The 23934-nt window shown below is 39.6% G+C and overlaps 1 protein-coding gene across 1 annotated transcript; it reads left to right on the top strand.

Moving 5' to 3' along the window:
• The first annotated feature begins 3427 nt into the window (after positions 1-3427).
• Positions 3428-22576, top strand: LOC306853409 (uncharacterized protein). The gene is made up of 12 exons (XM_079390783.1): positions 3428-3587; positions 8454-8537; positions 8637-11207; positions 12521-12656; positions 13513-13962; positions 14464-14672; positions 14931-15200; positions 15780-15946; positions 17954-18099; positions 18228-18305; positions 20538-20712; positions 20792-22576. The coding sequence occupies exons 2-12, from the start codon at positions 8532-8534 to the stop codon at positions 21099-21101; spliced, it is 4518 nt and encodes a 1505-aa protein (XP_079246909.1). The 5' UTR covers positions 3428-3587; positions 8454-8531; the 3' UTR covers positions 21102-22576.
• Positions 22577-23934: the final 1358 nt, after the last annotated feature.

The raw sequence follows: 23934 nt of genomic DNA, 5'->3' as shown, positions 1-23934 counted from the left end.
CCTGGTCACCTGTGTGAAAAGGCAGGCTTTAGGACCCAGCGTGCGCGATTTTCCTCTCCAGCTGCTGCGGCGATGAGGGAAGATCGCGGGGAGAAACCCAAAATTCACAGCGTTAAATCCTCCACTGAATCATACTATCGGACGCTAACGAAAACAACAGGCACAGGCACTTCCCCCTGTATTTGGATGAATACGTCAAGTTCAGAGGCATCGGAAAACAGTTTGGGGCCGTTAAGGTAAGGCGGCGCGATTCCATGCGATTAATAACAAAGGCGCTATACTGGCGAGCGAGGGGGCATTAAAGGGGGCATTGCACAACGCAATGGAGGGCGACAGTCAACTCTCTAAACTTTGCACTTGTACATGAGTGCATCAAAGTCCTAACATCTTGTCATGACGAGATCTAACTATCCGAAACGGTTGGATGGATTAATACAGTGCAAAGACAACATGCGGCAACCTCTGAAAATATATGGATAATGTTGTGTCCTAAACTGACCGCCCGCGATCACAACCGCCAATGTCATTATGTGCGTTAAGGCCTACGAAAAGTGATGCATCGCGCAAATACGCGTTAATTCACGGTGCAATAAGTTTGGATATCTTTTGCATCCCCTCAACCTGCCCACTTCATGTGCTCTCTCCCACCCTTGCGACATTGCCACAGTCATGCAGTGGAGCATTTACCGGTTAGACACCCCAGTTTGCACTGTTGCACGGCCTTTCTGTTGTCATTTCCCGTGCAAGTTCTTTTTAATTGTGTTTTGAAACTAAGTTGTAAATGTTGCCCAAGCGATGACGCTCATTTGCAGTCACCTCAGGCCTGTTTAAAGCAGCTAATGGTGGCTGGAAATTGAGATAATCAAGTAAAACTTTTCAGTGTCTCTCTATAGGCCTTTCCTTAATGTTAATGCGTTAATGTACCAGATAGATAGATAGATAGATATGGTGCATTCACGTGTAGAGGAGCATGTGTGGCACATTCGTCTTGTTTACAATATTTTAGCTTTTAATAATGCAATTAGTCCTCGTTGCAGTGACTGCGCCTGTCTGATATAAATGCCTTACTCATATGTTGCAGTCACAATTAATACCCTGTTTTTTTCACGGCAACATCAGTGTTAGAGCCTTAAGAAGACGTGATGCTCTCAGCGCAGTCTATAGGGGCAGTTTGCATCGGAGCAGTTATGACAAAAATAGGTCATCGGCTCAAAATGTTAAAAATCACATCTGTTTGTTTGCGTAGATGTGTTTCAGGAGGAGCAATACGTGATATTATTGTCCGTTGATGTTGCAGTCGGAATAAAGGTCTATTTATTCTTGTGCTAATCATCAAACGTATGCGCGTCCCCTAATTGAACAGAACTTCACCGGATTATAGGCTGTATTACATACGCAGTCATTCAATCATAATGTCATGGTCTGGCGAATCTCTGGTGCCAAATGCATTCAAATGGCAGCTTGAGGCAACTTTGCGAGTCAATGTGTAATCCCGTGCAGCTCAGTAAGACTTCATCTGAAGAAATGACTGAGACAGGGACAATGATTTGGTCTTGAGATATTCATTAGGCTACAATACATTGGTTTCTGCACATTATGATCATTTTGATTTACAGACAAGACCAGGCTTAAACAGAAAAAAGTGACCACCAGTGATGAATATTGTAAGTCAGTTTCATCAGACTCTGGTGCTCTGAAAGATGCTTCAGGCCGCTGCAAGATGTTATTGTTTTGTTTGGTGAATATAAAATCAAATTGTGGAATATATAGTCATTTTTGGTTTTGCAGGTTTGCATGTTAGTGCAATTTTTTAAAATATTTTGTGAAAAAAGCAATTGTGTGAATATCTCAATGTCTGTCAGCCAGACATTTTTGCTATAAAGACTGTTTTATTACAGTCTTTATAGCAAAAATGTCTGTCTGGCTGACAGGTTGCATCACACTGTGTATCTAATAATGCACTGTCTGAGGCTGAAAACTAAGGGTTGCTTGTTAAATCCAAGATCAAAGAAGCCAGCGAATGGCTACTGGACAGCTGATGGACCTGATTTAGCTATCATCGTGCCCATTGTCTTGTCTTGATACAAGGACGATAATCCCAGATTGTTTGTGCATCACTGCTGAAAAAGTGACTGATTATATTGAGATAACCACGACAGGCAAAAGAAAAAAAAATCTTAATTTGACCTAATTTTGAAATATGACGAGAACAGACTTTATGTTTGCATAGTTATCATCTTATCTTTACAGAGCCTGTGTTTTTACTTAAAATGAAAACCGATATGATCAGTTTTCTTGTTTCCGGAGCATGATTTTTTTTTTTGAAGAATAGCATAGTAATTAGAAAGAAATCTTGAATTCATCCTATTTGAATGTCAAAAATCGATTGAAAGCCAGGCCATTTTAATGAGCTCAGCCAAATCTAATGACCTTATTTCTAATGATGTTTGTATTGTCTCCAGGTCTTTTTTGCATGAAATAATCAAACAAAACCTTTCACTCTTTGTTCTTATAATAAGCGACACGGTTTAGCCTTCAAACGAGGTAACTGTTAAGATACTCAATATAACATAAAGTATAACAATAACATTGGGTCAGCATCATCTGAAGAGTAACCTAGTAACAATCCAGCACTATTGAAGCTCCAGAGATATTTTGCAACAGCTGGTGCGCTATTGTCACCCGCATGGTAAAAACAAAAAACAAAAACAAAGTTGTTAGGTCAGTTGTGGGCTTTTGAGAAGTTAAAAAGGTAAATCCACCTGAGGATCCCAAAATCTTTTAAGCATGTTTCCCATTCACCTAAAACAGATTTGGATATATGATATTGTTTAAATTGAACTCGTGTGTTAAAGATCATCTTGTGTTATGCAGCATGATTTAATAATGAAGTCGGGGCTTCTCATATTGAGAATCTGTTTAATTTAGGCTGGAAATATAAACATCTCGACCCATCGTTGTGTGCACCTTTAGTGAAGGTCTTCATGTGCATCCACTATTGATGATCGATCCTCGGCTGTCCTGTGGACATCAGTCTCGTGGCTCTATCGAAACAGTTCGAGACCGAGCAGGGTTTTTAATTCCGCTGCGATGTTTGTCTCAACTCTTTTTTGTGCCGGCCCACGTGTGCAAATTTCAAAGCGAGATAATACAAACACGCACGTGCTACTCGGTGACCCTCGCGTGCTGGGTCCGAGAGCGACGGTTTAATTGAGATATAGTGTGTATTTTCACTTTGTTACTCGGGTAGGGTTCGCAGTTTAGCGCACCGTTGCGATCCCCTTTCCCCTTGAGCGGCTGGATTCTCGCGGTGCATGCTGGGACCTGCAGTCCTCGCTCCTCCCTTCTCAGGGCGAACGCGGTCAGGGCGTGGATGTCGGAGAACTACAACTCCCACACGAGCTCGGCTCCATCTGCCCCTCTCTCTCTCTCCCACCAGACCAGAGACAGAGAGATACGGTACGAACCCCCCGGACTTTCAGAACCGAAAATCGTCGAGATTAATGAACTGCGAGCGACAAGAACGGAAGACCGGATTAAAGCCGTTATCTTGATGCGCGAACATCTTCCAAATGTCGGTCAAACGGGTTGGTGCACGTTTGTACAATCTGACATCGTTATTTGGCTAATTGCCTTTTGGAATTATTCGGGGTTGCATAGAGGAAGGAGTCGGTTCTGGGGCTGTGGCATGTCATAACACTTGGATTGTTGGAGCTGCTCCGCTATGGAAACATTTCGTGTCGTACGGTGGCAGAGTAACGCAGACCGAGTTGTTAGAGGGAGACTTCGCTGCGCAGGGATCTGAAAATCGCTCCTTCAGTTTCGTACACCTTGCTCCGTACGAAATAACGCTCTCCCCGCGTGTCACGCAGCACAAGTGACGATAATAATAAGGAGCGAACGGGAAACTCGGCGACCCTATTAGTTTCCAAACACTCCTCGAGGGCAGCGTGGAGAGAGAGGCAGCCAAAGTACGATGTTTCCTCGCGAGCGAGATATCATCCGACCTAAATGTGCGCGTGACATTTCTCTGGCCGTGTATTTTGTGTCGAGTTCTAATTCAGACGTCATAGCTCGGCTCGCGCTTGGCGAAAAACCAACGGTCACTTCATAGTTTGACAGAATTCGGTTAGTTTGACTACATTGTGGCCACACGGACCGTGTAGGCTTTCGGTTCTTTCTGCGAAAGAAAACGTCTGTTTCGTCTAATCCCCGATCGCGGGACCTACATTTTGTTGTTTTTGTGGGTGAACATCGGCGATATTTATCACTGACTCCCATTTCAGCAGCGTTTCGTGTCACCTGAGGGTCTCTTGTATTGTGTGATACGTTTTTTTAGTAGCAGCTCCAGCTAGAACGAGCGAGTGGGTTGGTCGGTCGGAGAAACAAACATTTTGCTCTGTTTTAGGACGATGCTCTATCTATCCTGATATTAAGCTTGCTGTGGATACGTGACATCGGCTGCTCATCGACTGCTTTTCTGCATCATCCTCCTTTGTGCATTTATGAGCTCCGGCAGACTGACCTGGAGACCGCGAGTGTGCTGAGCTCCAGTCTAGAGAGGAGAGACGATGCTTATTTCCTCGTCCCCGTTTATCATTGCGCTGGTAACCCCATTCAAAAGAACGAGGGCTGAAGAAAAACACGGGCTCCCACTCCCACTGCGTTTTCAATAATTGAGATGCCTCAAGATGAAAAATGTCTGCACGAAAATGATCGGTTTTATCTTTATCAGCAGATATAATCACGGGTTTAACACATCATAAACTTTCCAATCATCAGAGACTTTCGCTAAAGGCCTATACGGCTCGGTTATGCTAGACAGGTACGTTAAGTGCATCGACATCGGTTGAATCTCATTTGAAGTCAGACAGATAAGCAGTTCGTATTTTAAGACCGCTGTCACCTGTATCGATAATGCGCTCACCTGCATTCTGACGCGAAACAAGAGTTTACGATGTTTATGTTGTTTGCCTTTGAGACTTGGGTAATTAGATTGGGTTAATTGTGATGGTTATGTATGCAGTTTGATTTTCTAAAGTAATATCTGGTCTTAATCATGTCAGCTAAGAACATAACCTCGAGAGACATCGGTGTGGTTTCGTCTCGAATGCAACAATGTGCGACTTCAATTCAAGTTCAGATCAGTCGGTTTGATTTTGTATTCAGGGTTTCCACCAACATGAAAATACCAAGGACTTGGTATTGTGATATTAAGTAGTACTAAGTGATATTTCCAGCTGTATGACATGAAAATGAGTAAAAGTCATGGACATATAGTGAGTTCAAGTTTTAATATCACATTGCCTACATGTAGTAAAACCAGAATCGACAGTCATGTTGCACAAAAATAATGATGATGATTTAATTCTGTTCATTTGAAAAGCTATCATCTGACATAGAAGTGGAAATCTACCACCACAATCTTTATTGAAATCCTTATTCACTAATAATGCATGACTGTAAAGATCATGAAAATTAATTTGTCAAAAAGTGTGGAAACCCTGTATATTGATTTGATCTGTTTGTCTCTGATAGGAGTTTTGCAAGGCCCGACACACAGCACTATTGGAATTAGATTAAATCACAGCTTGACCACCTCATTATAAGCAAACATTTTAGTAATGCACACTCTGTGTCTGTGGACATGAGATGCTTTGCCTTTATCTAATGTCGGTAAAGAGTAAAGCGCCTATGTTAGACCCAGCATCACATTAATGGTTGCGCTGTTTTTTTCCTGCTCTGTTGTCTTGATCTACTGCAGTTTGTCCCACTGAGGCAATGAGGCAGTAAAACCAGCATCAACTTTTGCATGTCCTTGCATCCTTTATTCTCAACCCTTGGCATTTGTGGCCTCAGCTCTCATGCACTCGACCATTCCCCTCCATTGCGGTGTGTGAGGTTTTGGGATCTGATCAGTATCGGATGCTCTGCTTCTTTAATAGGGGGCAATTAGAGTATGCAGACTTTGACCATCCCGTTGTCACAATGTGGGTTAAGAGGATGTTGTTGCAGTGAAAACTGTCCCTTCAGCTGTCGAAGTTGAGATTTTTGCTCGTCTCAGTTTAACTGAGTTTTTTTGTGTTTAGGCACTCTTGCATGCTTGAAATTGACTTTAGGGGTGTGCGATATGACGATTTTTGATCGTGGACGATAAAAATGTCTCCACGATCTGCTTTTTAAGAAATATCGTAGTATCGCGCTACAGCGCACATGGTCAAATACAGTTCTGGCGCCTCCGTCTCTATGTACTGTACAACACGACATACAGCAGTAGAGTTACTCTGACAGGACACTGCACTTATTCGCGATCGCAAAAGTACATTATTTGCACACAAGCCTTGCTGGTTAAATGTTTCATTAGCGCGCTGGTCTGACGTGCGCTTTTTCTGAGCGCAAACACCTGAAGCACGCGCACTAAAAAGCCTGTCTAACAGCGCCTGATTACTCAACTAACTTATCTTTTGCGCTAATACTGTCAAAACACACACGGTTTACATACAGACTGAGTTGGTTATCTCTAAAATGAAAGTAAATAGTTAAGAGAGAAACAGATACGTGTTGGTATATTAGATGTGTGGAGCTCTTAAAGAGACAGGACACTAAACGTGCTGTCGACTGTTATTAAAGGGATAGTTCACCCTAAAATGTAATTTCTGTCATTATTTACTCACTCACATGTTGTCCCAAACTTCTATAAATTTTTTGTGCTGAACCCAAAAGAAGATATTTTGAAGAATGAGGGTAACCAAACAGTTGCTGGTCCACATTGACTTTGATAGTAGGAAAGAAAAATCCTATGGAAGTCACTGTGGACCAACAACTGTTTGGTTTTCCACCTTCTTCAAAATAGTATTTATGTTCAGCAGAAGAAAGAAACTTATTTAGGTTTAAAACAACTTTTGAGTAAATGATGGTATAAAAATAAAACATTATGACAGAATTGACAGATGACAGAATATTTATTTTTGGGGGAACTATTCATTTAACGTTAACAAAACAACAAAACGCAGAGAGAAAAATCACTCATTATTCTTGACTGAAAAACTTTAATACGGTTGCTTTAGGAATCAGTCTATGTAGTGTTTTATTTTTATATTTGTTCATTCAATTTCATTGAATGCTCCTGCTAAATACACTTATTGTACCTGAAAATAAAGCACTGTTTGTTTTATTAGTATATTATGTGTATTTGTAATGTGTATCGTTGTTCTTATTTTTTAATAAGAAAAATAAAATAATGACACAGATTTTTTTATCTTCGCCCACTTTGGCCTAAATATCTGCCATGCATCTTTGTCTTTCTAGTTTGGCTGTAAAGCTCAGACAACTTGTAAAACCAAAATAGTAAAACTAACATGACAAAGAATCGTGAATTGTGATATTTCTAAAAATAATCGTGATATGATATTTTTCCCATATCGCCCACCCCTAATTGACTTACAAACTCGGAGAGAGTCATAGGTCAAACTCAGCGTTTTCACAAATTAGTCTCTCCTACAGCAGATGATGACAGCTTGTTTTTTCAAACGTATAATTAAAAATGTAAATCGCTGGAATATGGAGCAGCAGATCATTGTGTTCTTTTAAAATCTGTTATTTAAATCTGAACACTTTAAGTATAATATCTATTCCTACTCAAGCTGTGGTCTGAAGGAAATTGTGACATCTTGACTAAGGAAACCTCTGTTACTCACAGGAAGTTTCCAGCCTGTCTCATATCACTGACTGTAGCAAGAGAAGTAATGTTGTGGCCTCATGTTTAAAGTGTCAATTTTGTCAGATTACAGGGATAGAGACATAAAACAAGCAAACGTTCTCATTGATCATAATTAAAGCTCATCCATGTCCGTCTTTTGTTAAAATTCTAGAAGTGTTTATTTTGAGTCGAGTTGGTTGAATTATTTTTGTGACAAATGGGATTTTTGAAAATCCTAATTTGGTGACTATTTAAATATTTCATGTCACTCAAAATAATTTTGAAAGTTCTTGAAGCAATGTGCATGATACACGTAGTTCTGCACTACTAATAGGGATTATCAGTTGTAAGAATGTCAGGTAAATGCATAACCAACTGAACCGTTTTTAACGAATGCACTAACAAGATATCAGTTGCCTCTTAGTTCAGATGCCTCTTTGCAATGTGTAATGTAGACGGCAATCTATATTTTACATTTGATTTAGTTAATGAGGTCTGAGTTGACCTTGGTTGAACTACACATTTCTAACATTTATCTTCTGCAATCAATTATTAGTATATTAAAGAAAAAATAATTAAGTGAAAATCAACTTCATGGCTTAGGTATATATTGTTCCCTTTAATGAAAGATTTAAGACTTTTAAACATTTAAAACTCTAATTTTAATGTTCCAAGTTTTGGCTTTTTGTTGGAAATAATTATATATGCTCAATTAGTGCAATTTTAAGCTGAAAATGATCTATTTCCACTACAGAACTGTACACTAACCAGAGGGAACCCCATAAAAAGTCACTTGTCCACACACACTGAGTAATGTGTTGAGAACACGCCTATGCAGGTAACATACGTTTCATTGTTCTAGTCCCCCTTCTAACTCTTTCATGATCTTTTTAGTTTTCACCCCAAGTCAAACTTAACTCCCTGTTTTTCTGATCAGGTGGATCCCTCACCAATGAATGTAGGGGATGGAGGGACGGTGAGCAGAGAGAGCAGTGCCCCTACCCAGGTGTCAGAGAGTATGGTGGGGAATCCACAGCAGACACTGCCTCTTGAACTTAGAGGTGACATACCTCAAAGTCAGCAGAACAAGCTGAGGGCAACCACAGACTGCAAAACGCCTGACGTCTGCTCAGAAGCCAGCAATTCAAATCATTGTCCCCCAGTTCCCCCCTCCCAACCTCATAGCAATGTGTTCAGCACTGATCCCGTGAGCAAACCGTTGACTGATCGGACTGAGGTTTCCAAAAGCAAGATAGAAGGTGCTGGCATCTACCCCACTCACCAGTGGCCTTGTGGTAAAAAGGTCACCGCAGATGACCCTGTGAACTCTGTTCACTCTAGTATAAACCTAAACAAGAAGACTAACACACCAGCACCAACCCAGCCCGTGATAAGCGTTCCTTTGGGGTTCCAGTGCTCCACGCTGTTTAAACCTGGTCAGCCTGTTGCTTTCCTTCCCCCCTCCAATTTTTCTTCTCCTCTCTGTAAGATCACATTGCCACCAGGGTTAGGTCAGATTGCAGCACTGAGAGAAGCCACTGCTAGCCAGTTTCAAAAGGACTGCACAGCACAAAGCTCTTGTTCGAGTGCGCCTATGCTCAAAACATACCCGTATCACTTTTCCGTGGGGAGAGGACCTGGTGCTGAGAAGAAGCCTCAGTCTTCAGGATCCAAAGTCAGGTGTGACTCTTTGTCCAAGGGCTTTCAAGGTGGAGCTGAGCATAAAGCCACAATGTCCTCTGTAGCAGCCTCAGCTCTAGTCCTTCCAGTACAGCAAGCCACGCAGGGCTCAACTCCACCAACCCGTTACACCATCTCTCCCACTGCTGCCATCTGCTGTAGCCCAGCTGTGGCGAATATCACCACTCAAAGTCGGCTGCTTAGCCTTGTAGAAAAAGGTTCAACATATCGAGGCACCGAAAAAACCTCGTTGGCATATCTGAAACCAAAAACTCTGTCCACTCCAGTGGAGCACAATGTTTCCTGCCCTGTTGAGTCAAGGGACGTGCCCCTTGATCTGTCTGCAAAGTCCAAGCGACAAAAAAGCATTAAAGATGCTCAGAACAGCCCATTGGTGGCCACGGAGCATCATTCTGCAGAGTCTCATCAGAAAAATTTTGCTGGTCCAAAAAAGGTTCATTCTGCTTCCTTTGGATCATCCAGTACATATGACACCCAAAGAAATGGTGCAACTCAGAAATCATCTTCAAAACTAACTAATCACCATGTTTTGGAACCCAACGCATCCTGGGCCAAAGGCTCATCTCCTGGTTCCTTGAATAATCTTTCTGGTACATATGTAGGAGTGGCAAGCCCCATTTTAGCATCTACTTTACGTAGCAAAGATGGAAAAAGCACTGCTTTTGTTGAAGACCTTCAGACATTTGCCAAACAGGAAACCATCTCCATCATTGACCAAGGAGAGCAGCCAGTCTGTAGAGAGAGGAAAGTGCCATTTGCTGTTAAAGGTGCCCAGCATAATAAAGCTGGAAAGCTCTCGACAGGTATTCAAGGTTTTTTATCCACCCAATTATGTGCTACAGCAAATTCACAGCCCCACCAGAAATCTGTTGGTGGAAAGGGAGGCACCCTGTTTACACCTCCAGTTAAATCCTTGTGGCAGCCACCTTGTGTTCTTTCCCAAGGAACATCCCTGCAGAAGAGACCAAGTCTGACTCAAGCCCCAAAGACGAAGAGCACCCTTGGTTGTGAGAGAGCCCTGTTCCATAACTCCCACTTAAGCTTAACTAAAGTAGAGGATGAAAAGTGGGAGAAGGCCAAATCTCCCCTGTCTAACCTGGAGTCAATAGTGAAGCAGAAAACTCTTGAGACCACTGCGCTTACTGGTGAGAACTATTGTAATCTGTCTTCTGTGGGATCCAAGAGGCCTGAGGTAGCCAGCGTGCAAAACAGGTGTCAGGAGTCCACGTTGCAGCAGACTCTTACCGCTGGTTCTCCCCCGTTCAGGGCCATAGAAGGACAGGTCATCAAGTCAGACAGAACCTCTCCACAAACGGATGCCATAGCAGCTCTAAGCAGACCGGAGATCACAACCGTTCCTGTGCCCAAGGATAAGGGACGAGAGAAACAGATAAAACAGACAGAAAATCAAGCATCTGATGGTAGACAAAAAATGAAATCTAGTACTCCTAGTAAAAGGAGTGCTTCTAATTTTAAAGGAGAATGGAAGGAAAGGAAATTGGCTCAACAGTTAGCGGATGAGACAGCAAAAGAGGAGAAGGCACCAGAGAGGAAGCTTTCTTCTCATGTTAAGGTAGAAGGGATAGCCTTATCCCTCTTTCAGAGCCAGACCGCAGAAGGAGAGGCAAAAATGAATAGAGCCAAAGAGGAGATGCCTTCCAAAGGAAAAGTATCCGCCACCAAACAGAAGAACCTGAAAAAGCCTGCCAAGGAGAAGACACCTTCTGAAGTTCAAAAAAAGACAGTAACTAAGAAGCAAAAAGATAAAGACAGTCTATCACTCAAGAAGGGCCCCTCCCATAAAAAGGTAAGCTTTGTTACATTTAGTGGTTCATTTTTATTATAGTCTTTGTAATAGATCAATAGCATGAGCCATGATTGCTTACTTTAAAATTTTCCTTAATTCAGTCTAAGTGTGGGAGTATGACCAAAATCTGATTTCACAGCATGAGTGATTTTAATGTCACAAGGAAATGTATGAAAATATAGTAACTTCTGCAGGAGATTAAGCAACGAAAAAATAGGTTTAAAACCATGTTGTAATGTTTGAACCATTTAGTCAACTGAATAATTTAAAGATTTATTTAATTTGATTAGTACTTGATACTTTGGTACTTGATGTGCAAAAAGTGCAAAATGGTAGTGCAAATGGTATAAGTAAGAAATGGATTCACATTAAATAACATCTGAGTATAGTGTGATTGAGTTGTGATTGTTTGAGCCATATTCAAATTTTCTATATATATCGTCATAATGCTCAGCCTCCATGCAGTCTAATGTCAAGATAACTCTGTAAAGCAGAGATGGCCAAAACATATACTATATGTGTCTGCATTAGAATGTAGAGAATTTAAATGAATTAGACTCATTATAATATACATTTACTTTTTGCCCATGATCCTCAGTTCCAGACCCACAATTTAGTCACCTTTGCTGTAACAGACTATTCAAAATAAGTTATTGTATGTATAACTGTATTGACAGAATCTCGTACCACAGTCGGTCAGTTTGCTCTTAGTCACCAAGACATTGCTAGAGAATTTTAAAACGGAATTTTTGTCTTTTTTTTTTAATTACAAGAGTTTAAATTATTCTGTTTTTAAGTGCTTGTGGAGTTATTCTGGTTATGAGTTTCCAATGTAATTCCTGTTGGTGGTTTATCCATGTAAACAGGTATATGGTCATACCTGCAAATTTAGCAAATTTAATCATTCTAGTTTAATAGTACTAGTATGATTAACATTGTTTAAGTCTTGTGGTTCTACTTTGTTTGAAACAGAGTATTTTGACTTACACAATTCAGCTACACAATGGAACATTTTTTTGGGAAATTCTAGAGGGAAATTAAAATAGTTCACATGTGATTATTGTGGGAGTAGCCTAGTGACGTGCAGTCTGCTGTGCAAATGAGCTGCGTGAGTCTAAGCCCAGTGAAAGCGCTTGGTGAGAGATGATGGCATTACCACTATGAGCTAGTGATGGGTTTATAGACGAGATTTTCCTGTGAAATTTTTGCTTTGCTTAAATCGCTATTAATCTAAATTACAAATATGCATGTGTTATTAAAGACAAAATGTTCTGTTTTAATTTTGTTTAACACATTATTTTGTACTTCATCAGAAGAAAGACGCATTGCCTGGAGTGGGAAAAAGTGTGCTGAAAGATGGAATAAGCTCAGCCTCTAAAGTAGGGGGAAAGATTCGCAAAGGGAAAAACTGTCCAGCTAATATGGAGCACTCCAACTCCAACAAAATAGGTACTGATCCAGATCATAGTTGAAGTAATAGGTTGGTCGTTTACTCACTCTCATGTCGTTCCATGCCTATCTTCTTTATTAAAAGAAAATAGTTTTTATGCAGGTCTCTTTCTTATAAGTCGAAGTGGGTCGAAGTGACCCTAGTTGTTAATCTCCAAAATTGAAAAAAGAGGCCAAAAAAAAGAATGAAAAAAGAAGAGTCAGTGAGGTGAATGAATCAGTTTGATTCTTGAATTCTAGCTCAAAAGAATTCATGCACTGATGTGGTTCTCATGTTCAGATCGCTAACTCAATAGCTGTGTTTCCATCCAAAGATTCAAATTTAACTTGTGTGCAAAGCTAGAATATCGCATAAAACATTTGCGTATAAAGCACAGTTTCCGTTCAACAAGTCAAAGAGAACAAAATCGTCACTTCCTGATAAACTGGCACTATATCACTAAGAAAAGTTGGAGAAGCCACTTAAAATAATATAATAATTTTCATATATGATGAAATACTTGCACCTCAGAGCGAGCAGGCGAAATACGCATTTTTTATGTGATATTCCAAAATGCAAATAAAGTTGGTGGATTGAAACATAGCTAGTGTAATATTGGAATTTAGCAAACAATTAGCGTACCACTTTTTGGGGTTTATTTTGTCATTTTTGGAGCTTAACAGCTGTGGTCACTGCAAACTTGTATTTAAAAGACCTGTGTGAAAGATTTCACCACAATATACCAAAATACAGGTTTAAAGCGACAAAAGAGTAAATAATGATAATGTTTTTGCTTTTGTGTCATATGTAAGACAATGGAATGGTTTCCCAAATATTAGAGTGTTTCTCATGGATAATTCTGAATTCTGTCACCAGTCACTGATTCAGAGAACAGTCCATGCAGAAGTCCTCAGGTTGACAGAGATTCAAGGTCTCTCAGCAGTCCAGGCTGGCCTAGTAAGGAATCAGACTCCCAGGAGGAGGCCTCTCCGCGGCTGAGACGAGGGCGCAGACGGACTGATGAAGCGTTGCTCCGAGACTGGAGCTTCGCTACTCCACCTACTCCTCCCCCTCTCGATACCCCCTCTACCCCACTACCCCCTGTACCAGTCCGCCGGCCGCGCGGCAGGCCTCGAATCAATCCTCTGCCTGAGGAGGTGGATGCGGACAAGGACAGGCCCACAGAGGGTGGAGACACCTCTTCAATAAAGAAAAGGAAACGCTGCAAGAATCGTAAATATCAGAACGGGGAATACATCACAGAGAAAGATAAGGTGGCAGATGGAGAGGAGGAGAAGCTGGGCGTGGAAGATGGTGAGGCCACTAGTGAGTAAAGATGTCTGAGGCTTGATGAACATTTTGCTGAGAACGTCATTCTGTCTTTGCCTTTCCTGTTCTTGATATTTAGTCCGTGTGCTACAGTTGAGGGTAGCATAATTAAAATAAATGTTGAATGAATTTCCCGTAGGGGAGCAATATCTAGCACAATTTAAACTTCCAAAAAATCCTTTTAGTTACTGCTATTAATAGAGGATACTGAAAATGGAATCTGTAGTTTTTACTAAAATAGGAGTGTTCAGAGTCTGGATGGGGTTTTACCAAAGGTCTGAAGGTCAAAGTATGACTGAATCGCAAATTTACCTGACCCCCTCAGGAAAAAAAATGGTTCTGTCTGAATAGGGCTTAGGTACGCAAGTCTTATTTAGCAGAAGTTTCTTTTTGATTGAAAGCAATTTATTCAGTGGAGTTATATCCATCTATCTGTGCTGTGTTAGGAATTATGTAACAAGAAGGTTGGTGTTGAAATGTCAGTCTATGCCATTGCAGATGAGAAGATGGGTGTGTACCCTCGTCTCAGTGCCACACTGACCGGCGAAGTGCCCAGTCCAGACATCAGCCCTAGGCGGACCCTGTTCACACGTTCAGGCTCGGCACGACCTCAAGAGTGTCCACCCGCCACACAGCCTAACGACAAACCCTCTGGGAAGAGGAAGTTCAAAAGTAAACACTTGTGTGACACTGACGACCAGAAAAAGGTTAGCTGAAACATCTTTTCAGACTTTCAAGCATTTTTAAACTAGAGCAATTAAACTGAAAATTGAGATTTCAAGGGATTATTCCCTAGCAAAGGTATATGTCTTTTCAGTTAGTCTTCTGCTGCCCCCTAGTGGCATTTCAAGTCACCGTAAAGGGCTTTCTTACAACAGCTGTTTTTATTAGACGGGACCGTTGCCATCCCCTGAATGTCACATCCTTCATGTATGACTCTCTTTGTCTTTATGTCTTTGTTTCAGCTCAAGACTAAGAAAGGCAGCTTTGGTAAACGCGCAGGGCCCCTCATTTCAGATGAGGATGGTCCAGCCGCCAAGAAAATCCCAACTCCTCCTTACGCTCCTCCCAAGCAGTCAAACTCACCACAATCTGGTAAAAAAGGAACATCTGGGAAATCAGGAATCCCTGAATCTACTCCAAGCCGTCCAGTGCCTCCAGAAGTCCGTCGTCTGATTGTCAATAAGAATGCAGGAGAGACGCTGTTACAGAGAGCTGCTCGATTAGGTTACCAGGTAAAGCATTCATAACCCTTTTGGATGTTAGCTGACAGTGTAATGTTAATTGTTACATTTATTAATATTAATAGTGATTGTACAATGAAGCTCAATAAAGTTATTCCAATGTGATTAAATATAAAAAACATGTATGTTAAATTCATAATTAAACATTTAATTTGTCATTTTTGTACATTTTTGTTAATTATGTATTGTCTTTGAATTATTTTAATTTGGGGGCTTGACAGCAGATATTGATATATTTTGGTCATCTGAACCCCTTGACCTATTTACTCGAAGTATCCCCTGAGATTTTAAGTTAATATTTTTATAATTTAACAACGGTTTCTAATAAATAATTTTCACAATTAAAAAAATGTTTTTAATTGTTTTTACATATTACTAATTTAATTTATTTATTATCTTTTCACGAGTTCACAAACCCCTTGTAGTTACCTCGCAAACCCCACTTTAGGAAACCCTAAATAATTTGATTAATAGCCCTAAATGTATACATTTTGATCATTTTAATTGTCTGATGTTGGTGTAACTGACTGTTTGATCAGTTGTTCATTATACATAAACGTTTATTTTCAGGATGTGGTTTTATATTGCTTGGAAAAGGATGTGCGAGAGGTGAACCGTCGTGACAACGCGGGTTACACAGCACTGCATGAGGCCTGTGCACGTGGCTGGACGCACATCGTACAGGTGCTGCTGAAGCATGGCGCAGATGTTAACTGCAGCGCACAGGATGGAACACGGTGAGCAGCGGGTTACATTGAAGATATGATACAGACAGAATAAATGCTTCGTTTGTTACTTGAAATATTAATTTCAACTACAAGGCACCAAGTTCTTTTCATCCCCATATACAGCTTTGGGCTACTGCTTTTTTAATTGTATAATGACATAATGACACCGTTTTATGGTAGGTAGCTAATGGGCCACGTTAGATTTGGAAGATGTATTTTTAGTATCTGAATCTGTACAAAATAAGATTATTACAGTGCCCTCCAAAAGTATTGGAACAGTAAAGACAAAATTGCTCTGTTGGCTGTGGAGTCAAGACATGTACAAATATGATTAAAAGATGAATATGAGACAAAATTACAGAATGTCACATTTTATTATTGGGTGATTCAACACATATATGTTTTACCAGCTAAGAAGATCAGCACTTTTAGAGTTTCATCCTCCTATCTGATGTGATCATAAGTATTGGAACAGTTGCCTCACAGCTCTTTCTAAGTGATCAGCTGTGTCCTGTTGCATTAATTCTTCAGATATCAAAAGCAGGAAATGTGCTGTATCAGTTATATCCATTACTTCTGTATTCTGAATCCTGCACTTGATGATGACGCACACAAACCAGGAAGAAGACGAGGGAGTTGACTTTGAGAGAAAAGTAAGCAATTTGGATGCTAAAAGAAAAGAGGAAGTCAATTAGAGCTATAGCAAAAACAAAGGGCATTGAGAAATCAAGAGTTTGGAAACCACCAGCGACACCAGCAACCAACAATTACCTGATTGGCTGAGAAAACAACAGTAGTTGATGACAGACAAATCATAAAAGCTGTAAAAATGAACCCTAAAAGACATGTCTGGGGTGATGCTCTGACAATCTACTGTCCTCAGGAGACTTTGTCACAGAATTACAGATGCTACACAGCAAGATGCAAACCACTGACCAGCACCAAAAACAGAAAGGCAAGATTAGAGTTTGCAAAAAAGCACAAAGATGAGCCAGAAGAGTTTTGGAACTGTGTTTATGGACCGATGAGACAAAGATGAACCTTTATCTAAGTGATGGGAAAGCAAAAGTGTGGAGAAAAAAGGGAACTGCAAATGATCCTAAGCATACAGCCTCATCTGTAAAGCATGGTGGAGGTGTTGTCATGTCATGGGCATGCATGGCTGTCTCTGGAACAGGCTCTCTCAACTTTACTGATGACATTGTATGATGACAGTAGCAGAATGAATTTGGAAGGGTACAAAACCATCTTGCCTACCAATATTCAAGAAAATGCCACCAGATTAATTGGGAAGTGTTTCATATTGCATCAGGACAATGACCCAAAACACCCTGCCAGTTCAGTCAAGGAATTTATAAGGGCAAAGAAATGGAAAGTCTTAGATTGCCCAAGTCAATCTGCAGATTTAAATCTGATTGAACATGAATTTCACCAGCTGAAGAGGAGAGTAAACTCCCCAAAACAAACAACAATTGGAATTGGCTGCATTAAAGGCTGGGAAAAGCATTTCAAAGGATGAGACCAAGAGTCTGGTGATGTCTATGGGTCACAGACTCACTGCTGTGATTGTGCGCAAGGGATCTGCAACTAAATAATAGCTTTTAATCTTTTATATCTGCCTTATGTTCAACTGTCCCAATACTTATGCTCACATCAATGAGTGGGATAAACTCTAAAAGTGCAGTACTTTTTATTTGGTGAAACATGTATGTGTTGAAACGGGTAATAATAAAATGTGACATTCTGTAGTTTTGTCTCGTATTCATCTTTTAATCATATTTGCAAATGTCTTGACTCCACAGCCAACGGAGCAATTTTGTCTTTACTGTTCAAATACTTATGGAGGGGACTGTATGTCCAGCAAACTTTGTCCAATTACCATATAAAATTATTATTCCTCCTACCATTTGCTGTAAGAGCTTTTGCCTTTTTCATTGCAGTCCATCTGCAGGAACAATAAGCTTATCTTTAGATATAACATTTTCAGGATACTAACTTGTGTTTCCAACATTGCAGCCCAATTCATGATGCTGTAGCAACTGATAATCTGGCTGCTGTCTGGATGCTATTAAATCACGGGGCAGATCCCACACTGGCAACCTACTCCGGTCAGACCGCAGTTAAACTAGCCCAGAGCCCCGGGATGAAAACTTTCCTCAAAGGTAAAACGGCTACGTTTTCAAAATCTTGCATACATGTTTGCTAAACCTTAATGTTTATTTGCAGAGTGGTCACCCAAATCAAACTGATGCACTATTTAGATTAAAACTGTCTTTGTGTTTATCCACAGAGTACTTCACTGATTTAGAAGGACGAACAGACCAAAATTCTAATGTACAATGGGATTTCTACAGTAGCTCTGTATTTGGTAAGAAATTAAAGTTATGTAGACTTAGGGTTGCCACCCGTCCATTAAAATACAGAATTGTCCCGTATTTAAAGGTAAAATTATGCGTCCCATATCAAATCAATATGGGACACGATTTGTCCCGTATTTTACAAAGGCCAACACATATTTGAATAAACAAGTATTTTACACTGTTTGTAATACTAATAGTAATCATAATTAGATATATTTCATAAGAAGTATTAGAGAAGCTCATTTGCGCATGAGTCTTTGTTTCCATAGCAACGGAGTCTCCAGATTGCAAGCTGTTAAAGCAGCATGTGCTAAACCTTCATGGCTTAAAACATCTAGGAGCTCACATCTGCCCTTTGAACACAAGGCTCTCCAGATGTAGGGCTGCATGGGAAGGTTATCAGTGGGTCTGTCCTGTAACTGTTGATGAATGCACAGTTTGCAAAGAAGCATTTCGGTTGCTCACAGGGTGGACTGTCTTACTTAAAGGGATAGTTCACCCAAAAATGAAAATCGTTTACACACCCACAAGTTGTTCCAAACCTGTAATAACTTCTTTCTTCTTTTGAACATAAAAGAAGAATGTGGGTAACCAAACAGTTTCTGGTCCCAATGACTATTTTCTCTACTATGGAAGTTACTGAGGACCAGAATCTGTTTAGTTACCCACATTCTTCAAAGTATCTTCTTTTGTGTTCAACAGAAGAAAGAACTTTAAGCAGGTTTAGAACAACCTGGGTAAATTATGACAGTTTTCATTTTGGGGTGAACCATACCTTTAAAGTGACAGACACATCCATGCTTCTAAAGGTATAGGCCTATTGTTTTATTAAAATTTGGATAGTCTGTTAATATAATATTCCATACATTATCAGAGCTTGGTAGATATAATTATATTTTTTAGACATGATTAGTCAGATAAATTAATAGATTATAATTAATGTGAGACCCTATTTATTAAATGATCATAGATATTAATCATAAATATATACATAAATAATCATGTCATATACAATTTGGCATTTTAAAAAGTAAAAAAAAAATGCTAAATTGTTTAGATAAAAAAAAAAAAATTACTTAATGTAGTCCTAATTTAAGCAAACTAATTAAAAGAAATAAAATAATAAATATTCATCCCATCCAAGTAACAGCTGCAGAACTGCAGTTACCCTCTACTAGAACTCCCTAGTAGACTGTTGTTCAAAAGTTTGGGTTCAGTAAGATTTTTTATTAATACCTTTATTGAGCAACAATGCATTAAAGTGATCAAAAGTGACTTTTATGTTATGAAAAAAATCAAATACAGTAAATGGTGTTCTTTTGAACATCAAAAGAATTAAATAATCCAATCAAATAATCCTGAAAAAATGATCAAAGCTTCCACAAAAAAAAAAAAAAAAAATTAATATAAAACTATCTTTTTTAAATTGTATTAAACATTTCACAATATTATTACTGTATTTTTGATCAAATAAATGCTGCCTTGGTGAGCATAAGAGACTTCAGAAATAAATCTCACTGACCTCAAATTTTGAACAGCAATATATTGTGAAAATGCATGTATTTTACATTTTTGTCATTAAATATTTTTAAGCATGTTATATGAACATTATTTTTATTATACATTTCTATCAACATAATAATCAGAGTAAAAATTTATTTGAAGAATTAAATTAGTATTTGCATGCACTTGATATGCTATTGACTCCACACGTGCGAAACCTGATGATCATGTTCTCCAGCATGGTTTGAAAAATCTTATATTGAGAGATTTTTCTTCAGTGAAAGCATGAAAATCTGACCTTTTGTGTTTAATCTGTCCAAAATAGGATTTTTTTATTAGTGACCTGTAAATAGTTCAGAATATTCTATATTTGATATTCACAAAACGTACTGATAATGTTGATTTTCATGTTTCTTTAAGAAAAAAAAATCCTAAAACCTTTTTATTCCCGTGTTTAAATGAGATTTTAAATCCAAGATATTCAATATGTTATCAGACTTTTGGACCCTGCTGTATTTCGTTTTTTTAAATAATCTTTCTTTCAAATTGCTAGACGATGGTGGCATAACAAGCAAGACTAATAGATTGTCCAAGCTTCCCCTAATTCAAGTTGAAAGTGATCCAAGTATTAGGTGACATAACTGCCCACTAGAGGGTAGCAGAAGCACTGTAAACACGTTGTTTGTAACTAGAGGTTAATATTTGCTTTTGTCTTTATTTGTTTTAAACTTATACAGAGACAGAACAGGAACCTTGCTGGGACTTCCTACTGTCTCAGCCCGAGGAAGACAGCATAGACAACTTGAGCGAGCAGGTGAAGGAGAAAGACACCGATACAGACTGTCTTCTGTTCGAGTTCTCCTCCGAACCCCTCCTACCCTCCTACCACGTCCAAGTATCATTAACGCAGGGGTGAGGGACAGCAGACACCCTTAAAAACACGGTCAGCGCGGCACCCATCTAAATGCCACTCTTTGTTTCCTCTCCACAGGTTTTGTAACTGGTTCTTGCTGGCGGAAGTTCTGAAGCGGCTAAAGATGTCAGCGCGTATTTTCCGGGCTCGGTACCCTCAGTTTGAGGTGGTGAGCATCGCTCAGGCAGAGCTGTGGAAGCAGGTCTCCGTCAGTCAAACGTGCATCGCTCCGGAAGAGCTCCGGCCAGACGACGAAGACAGGGAGGAGACGGTGGAGCTGGTGCGGTGCGTACCAGAGCTACAGGGATTGCTAGGCTCCTCCATACAGCTCCTCCGTGAAGATGATGACGACAAGTTAGGGCCCAACACCAGACCCTGCAGTCGATAGCGACTCCTGCCCTATATCGCCTGGGATTGTCAGCAGCCGTCCTCAGTCATGTGTGGGTCCGATGGCCTTTTACCAGTACCAGCACTTTGTATGTTCAGAATCAGCCAGAGAGGTCCTATTTCATCACAGACACTCTTCTCACAGACCCCCCCGAGCAATGAAAGGGGCCCTAGGGAGCGACTTTGCCATGCCCTCACCAAGGGAGAAAGGCTGGAGAAGGACTCCACCGGGAAGCAACTTTCAGGTTCCTTCTGTAGGGTTTTGTTTTTTCACTCTTCAATAATTTTTTTTTTTTTTTTTTTTTTTTTTTAAATAAACCTATAAGTAAATATATATATGTATATCTTGACATCAGGGTGAATGCATCTGGTTGTAACTTATCATTAACATGTTTTATGTTTGTTCGTTATTGACGGTCCTTTAGAAGGAGTGGTAATCCAAGTCTTTTTTTATCTTGGTAAACTAAATGTGTGTAGCTAAGAGGCTTACGTCAAGCTAACAGCGGCAGGAATGCCTTTGGGCCAGATGGTTCCTGTGTAAATCATCGAGCCTCTCTCGGCTCCCAGAAGCCCCCTAACCAACAGCATATGTTCCTCACCCCGGCCCTCCTTACCTCAGCACCACTGCAGCTCTGCCAGAAACATTACACCTTCCCTTTATTTCATTTGTATCGTAGCAGGCACAGGACGTGTTCCTGTGACATCTGACATCGCCTCGTTTTTGCTTTGGTTGATGAACTGTTGGTTTTATCCACAGGTTGAATTATTTTAAGATATCAGCAGGTATCAGCCGATATCAACCAGTTAAGTGGTAAACAAACAAACAAACAAACAAACAAAAGAGCCTGTGGAGTGTTTTTTTTTTTTTTAAGGATTTTCTAGAGCTGTTTTTCTAGATTCCGTCTTGAACTGCTTTCCAGTGCTCACGGAAGGGGTCATCTCCAAGTTTTGCTTGGTGTACCAGATTCCAGCGTGCTTTGTGGCGCGTGGTGTGTTTTATTTACATTGATTGTTGTTTGTGCTTAATTTAATAGTCATTAATATATTTGACCTTTTTTGTGTGTATCAGACAAATGGTATATGAAAATTGCTTTGTATGGTTGGTGCTTTATTTGACAATGTACAAATAATGATCCCTTTATCCTCAGGTTGTTTTGTTTTCCCACACTGCGAACAGTATTTTAACAAGCTAAAGTACAGTTTTATTGTACTGGTGCTAAGCTAGATTTTGTGTTGACAATCAATGAAGTTTTGTTTGAACTGAAACCAATAAATATTTAAATGAAGAGAGACAGAGATGTAAAGATAGAGTTTAGTTTCACTACTTATGGAAATACAGCGAGACATGAAGAAAGTACTTGGTTTTGATTAAAGAAGGCATATTGCTTCAGTGATCTCTGTTCAAAGAGGAGAGCTGTTTATTTGATTCTTTTTTTAAAGAAATCAACCAGAATAAAGCATGATTGTCAAGTCTTGCTTGTGATCTGCAGTGTCTTTGTAGCATGAGGTGAAATTTCCACACTTAGCCATAGTAAATCCAGTTGGATTACTGCTTTTATAAAAGGTTTGCAACAGCAATATGATCAAAGATAGCAATGTTCAATCAATCTAATTTATTATTAATAAAAATCAAAAGGGATATTCCTATTTTTACAGTTGTAAGCGAGTCAAATTTTACAATAATGCACTAAGTGAATTAATTATAGATTGTATCCACACTACGCTACGCAAAAGCTAATGTAAGAATGTTGGAAAAGAAAATACCAATACCAGCATATGTCACCTTTTTTTTTTGTGCCATCTTAATTCGGTTTTAATATCTTAAGTGTAATTTGAAACAACGCAGCACATGGAGTCTCATTTGACTAGAAAAACTGCTGCACTGGCCTCAAGGAGGCACTAGATACTAACATGACTTCATCTGCGCCATGATCCGAGAAGGTAATTAAATTGCACTTTTTAAGCTAAAGAAGATTCATTGAAGTTTAATCATTTAGTTTATTAAATTTATATGAAAGAAGCTGTTTATTTGCACATTTCTACATGTGAGCCAACACTATCATACAGACATTTAGGACCGGTAAGATATCTTTTTAAAGAAAGAACTTGGCACTCATTGGGTAAGCATGCATTAAAGTGACAGTAGAGACATAACGTTACAAAAGATTTCTATTTTAAAACCGTATCACGGTTTTCTCAAAGATACTATGCAACATGTTAAGAAGTTACTGATATTTCTTGAGCGCCAAATTTTTGCAGCTTGAATTTTCACAATATTAATGTAGGCAATTTTTGCTCAAATAACCTTACGAGACTTCTTACAAAATCAGACAAAGAAACAAAAATCTTATCGACCCAAAGTATAGTATCACTAAAAAGATGCCTACACATCCAATTCAAAGGTTTGGAGGGCAGCGGTAAAAGGTCAGTCAAAGTAGGTGATGCTGTTTTTTGGAGGAAGGGAGAATCAATTTGTTGAGAAACTAGTGCACTGTGGTGCTCGTGGGAAAACAGACGAGACAGAATTTAGAAATAAGAGTTGTCTGATGCTGAGGAACAATTCAGATAATTCCTGACTGGCCTTCTTCTTCTGCAGCAGGGACACATGCCTTATTGGTATAAAATAACAAAATGTCATTAAACAATAAAACAGTCTCTCTTACGCTACCTCACCCTACATCCGACCGTTAACATAGAACAAAAGCAGAGCATGTCAAAACGAATTCACGTGTTTTGATTCATTTCAAATCAATAACCCATAAGCTAGCCTTTTCACACACTTGTATCTCAACACGTGAGTCAGTTAGTTAGGAATGTCTGATAAGTCCTTTACA

Source organism: Barbus barbus (assembly GCF_936440315.1).
Source record: "Barbus barbus genome assembly, chromosome: 33".
Classification (NCBI taxonomy): Eukaryota; Metazoa; Chordata; class Actinopteri; order Cypriniformes; family Cyprinidae; genus Barbus; species Barbus barbus.
The sequence above is the reverse complement of the archived record's forward strand: the minus strand, read 5'-3'. Positions and strand labels throughout refer to the sequence as shown.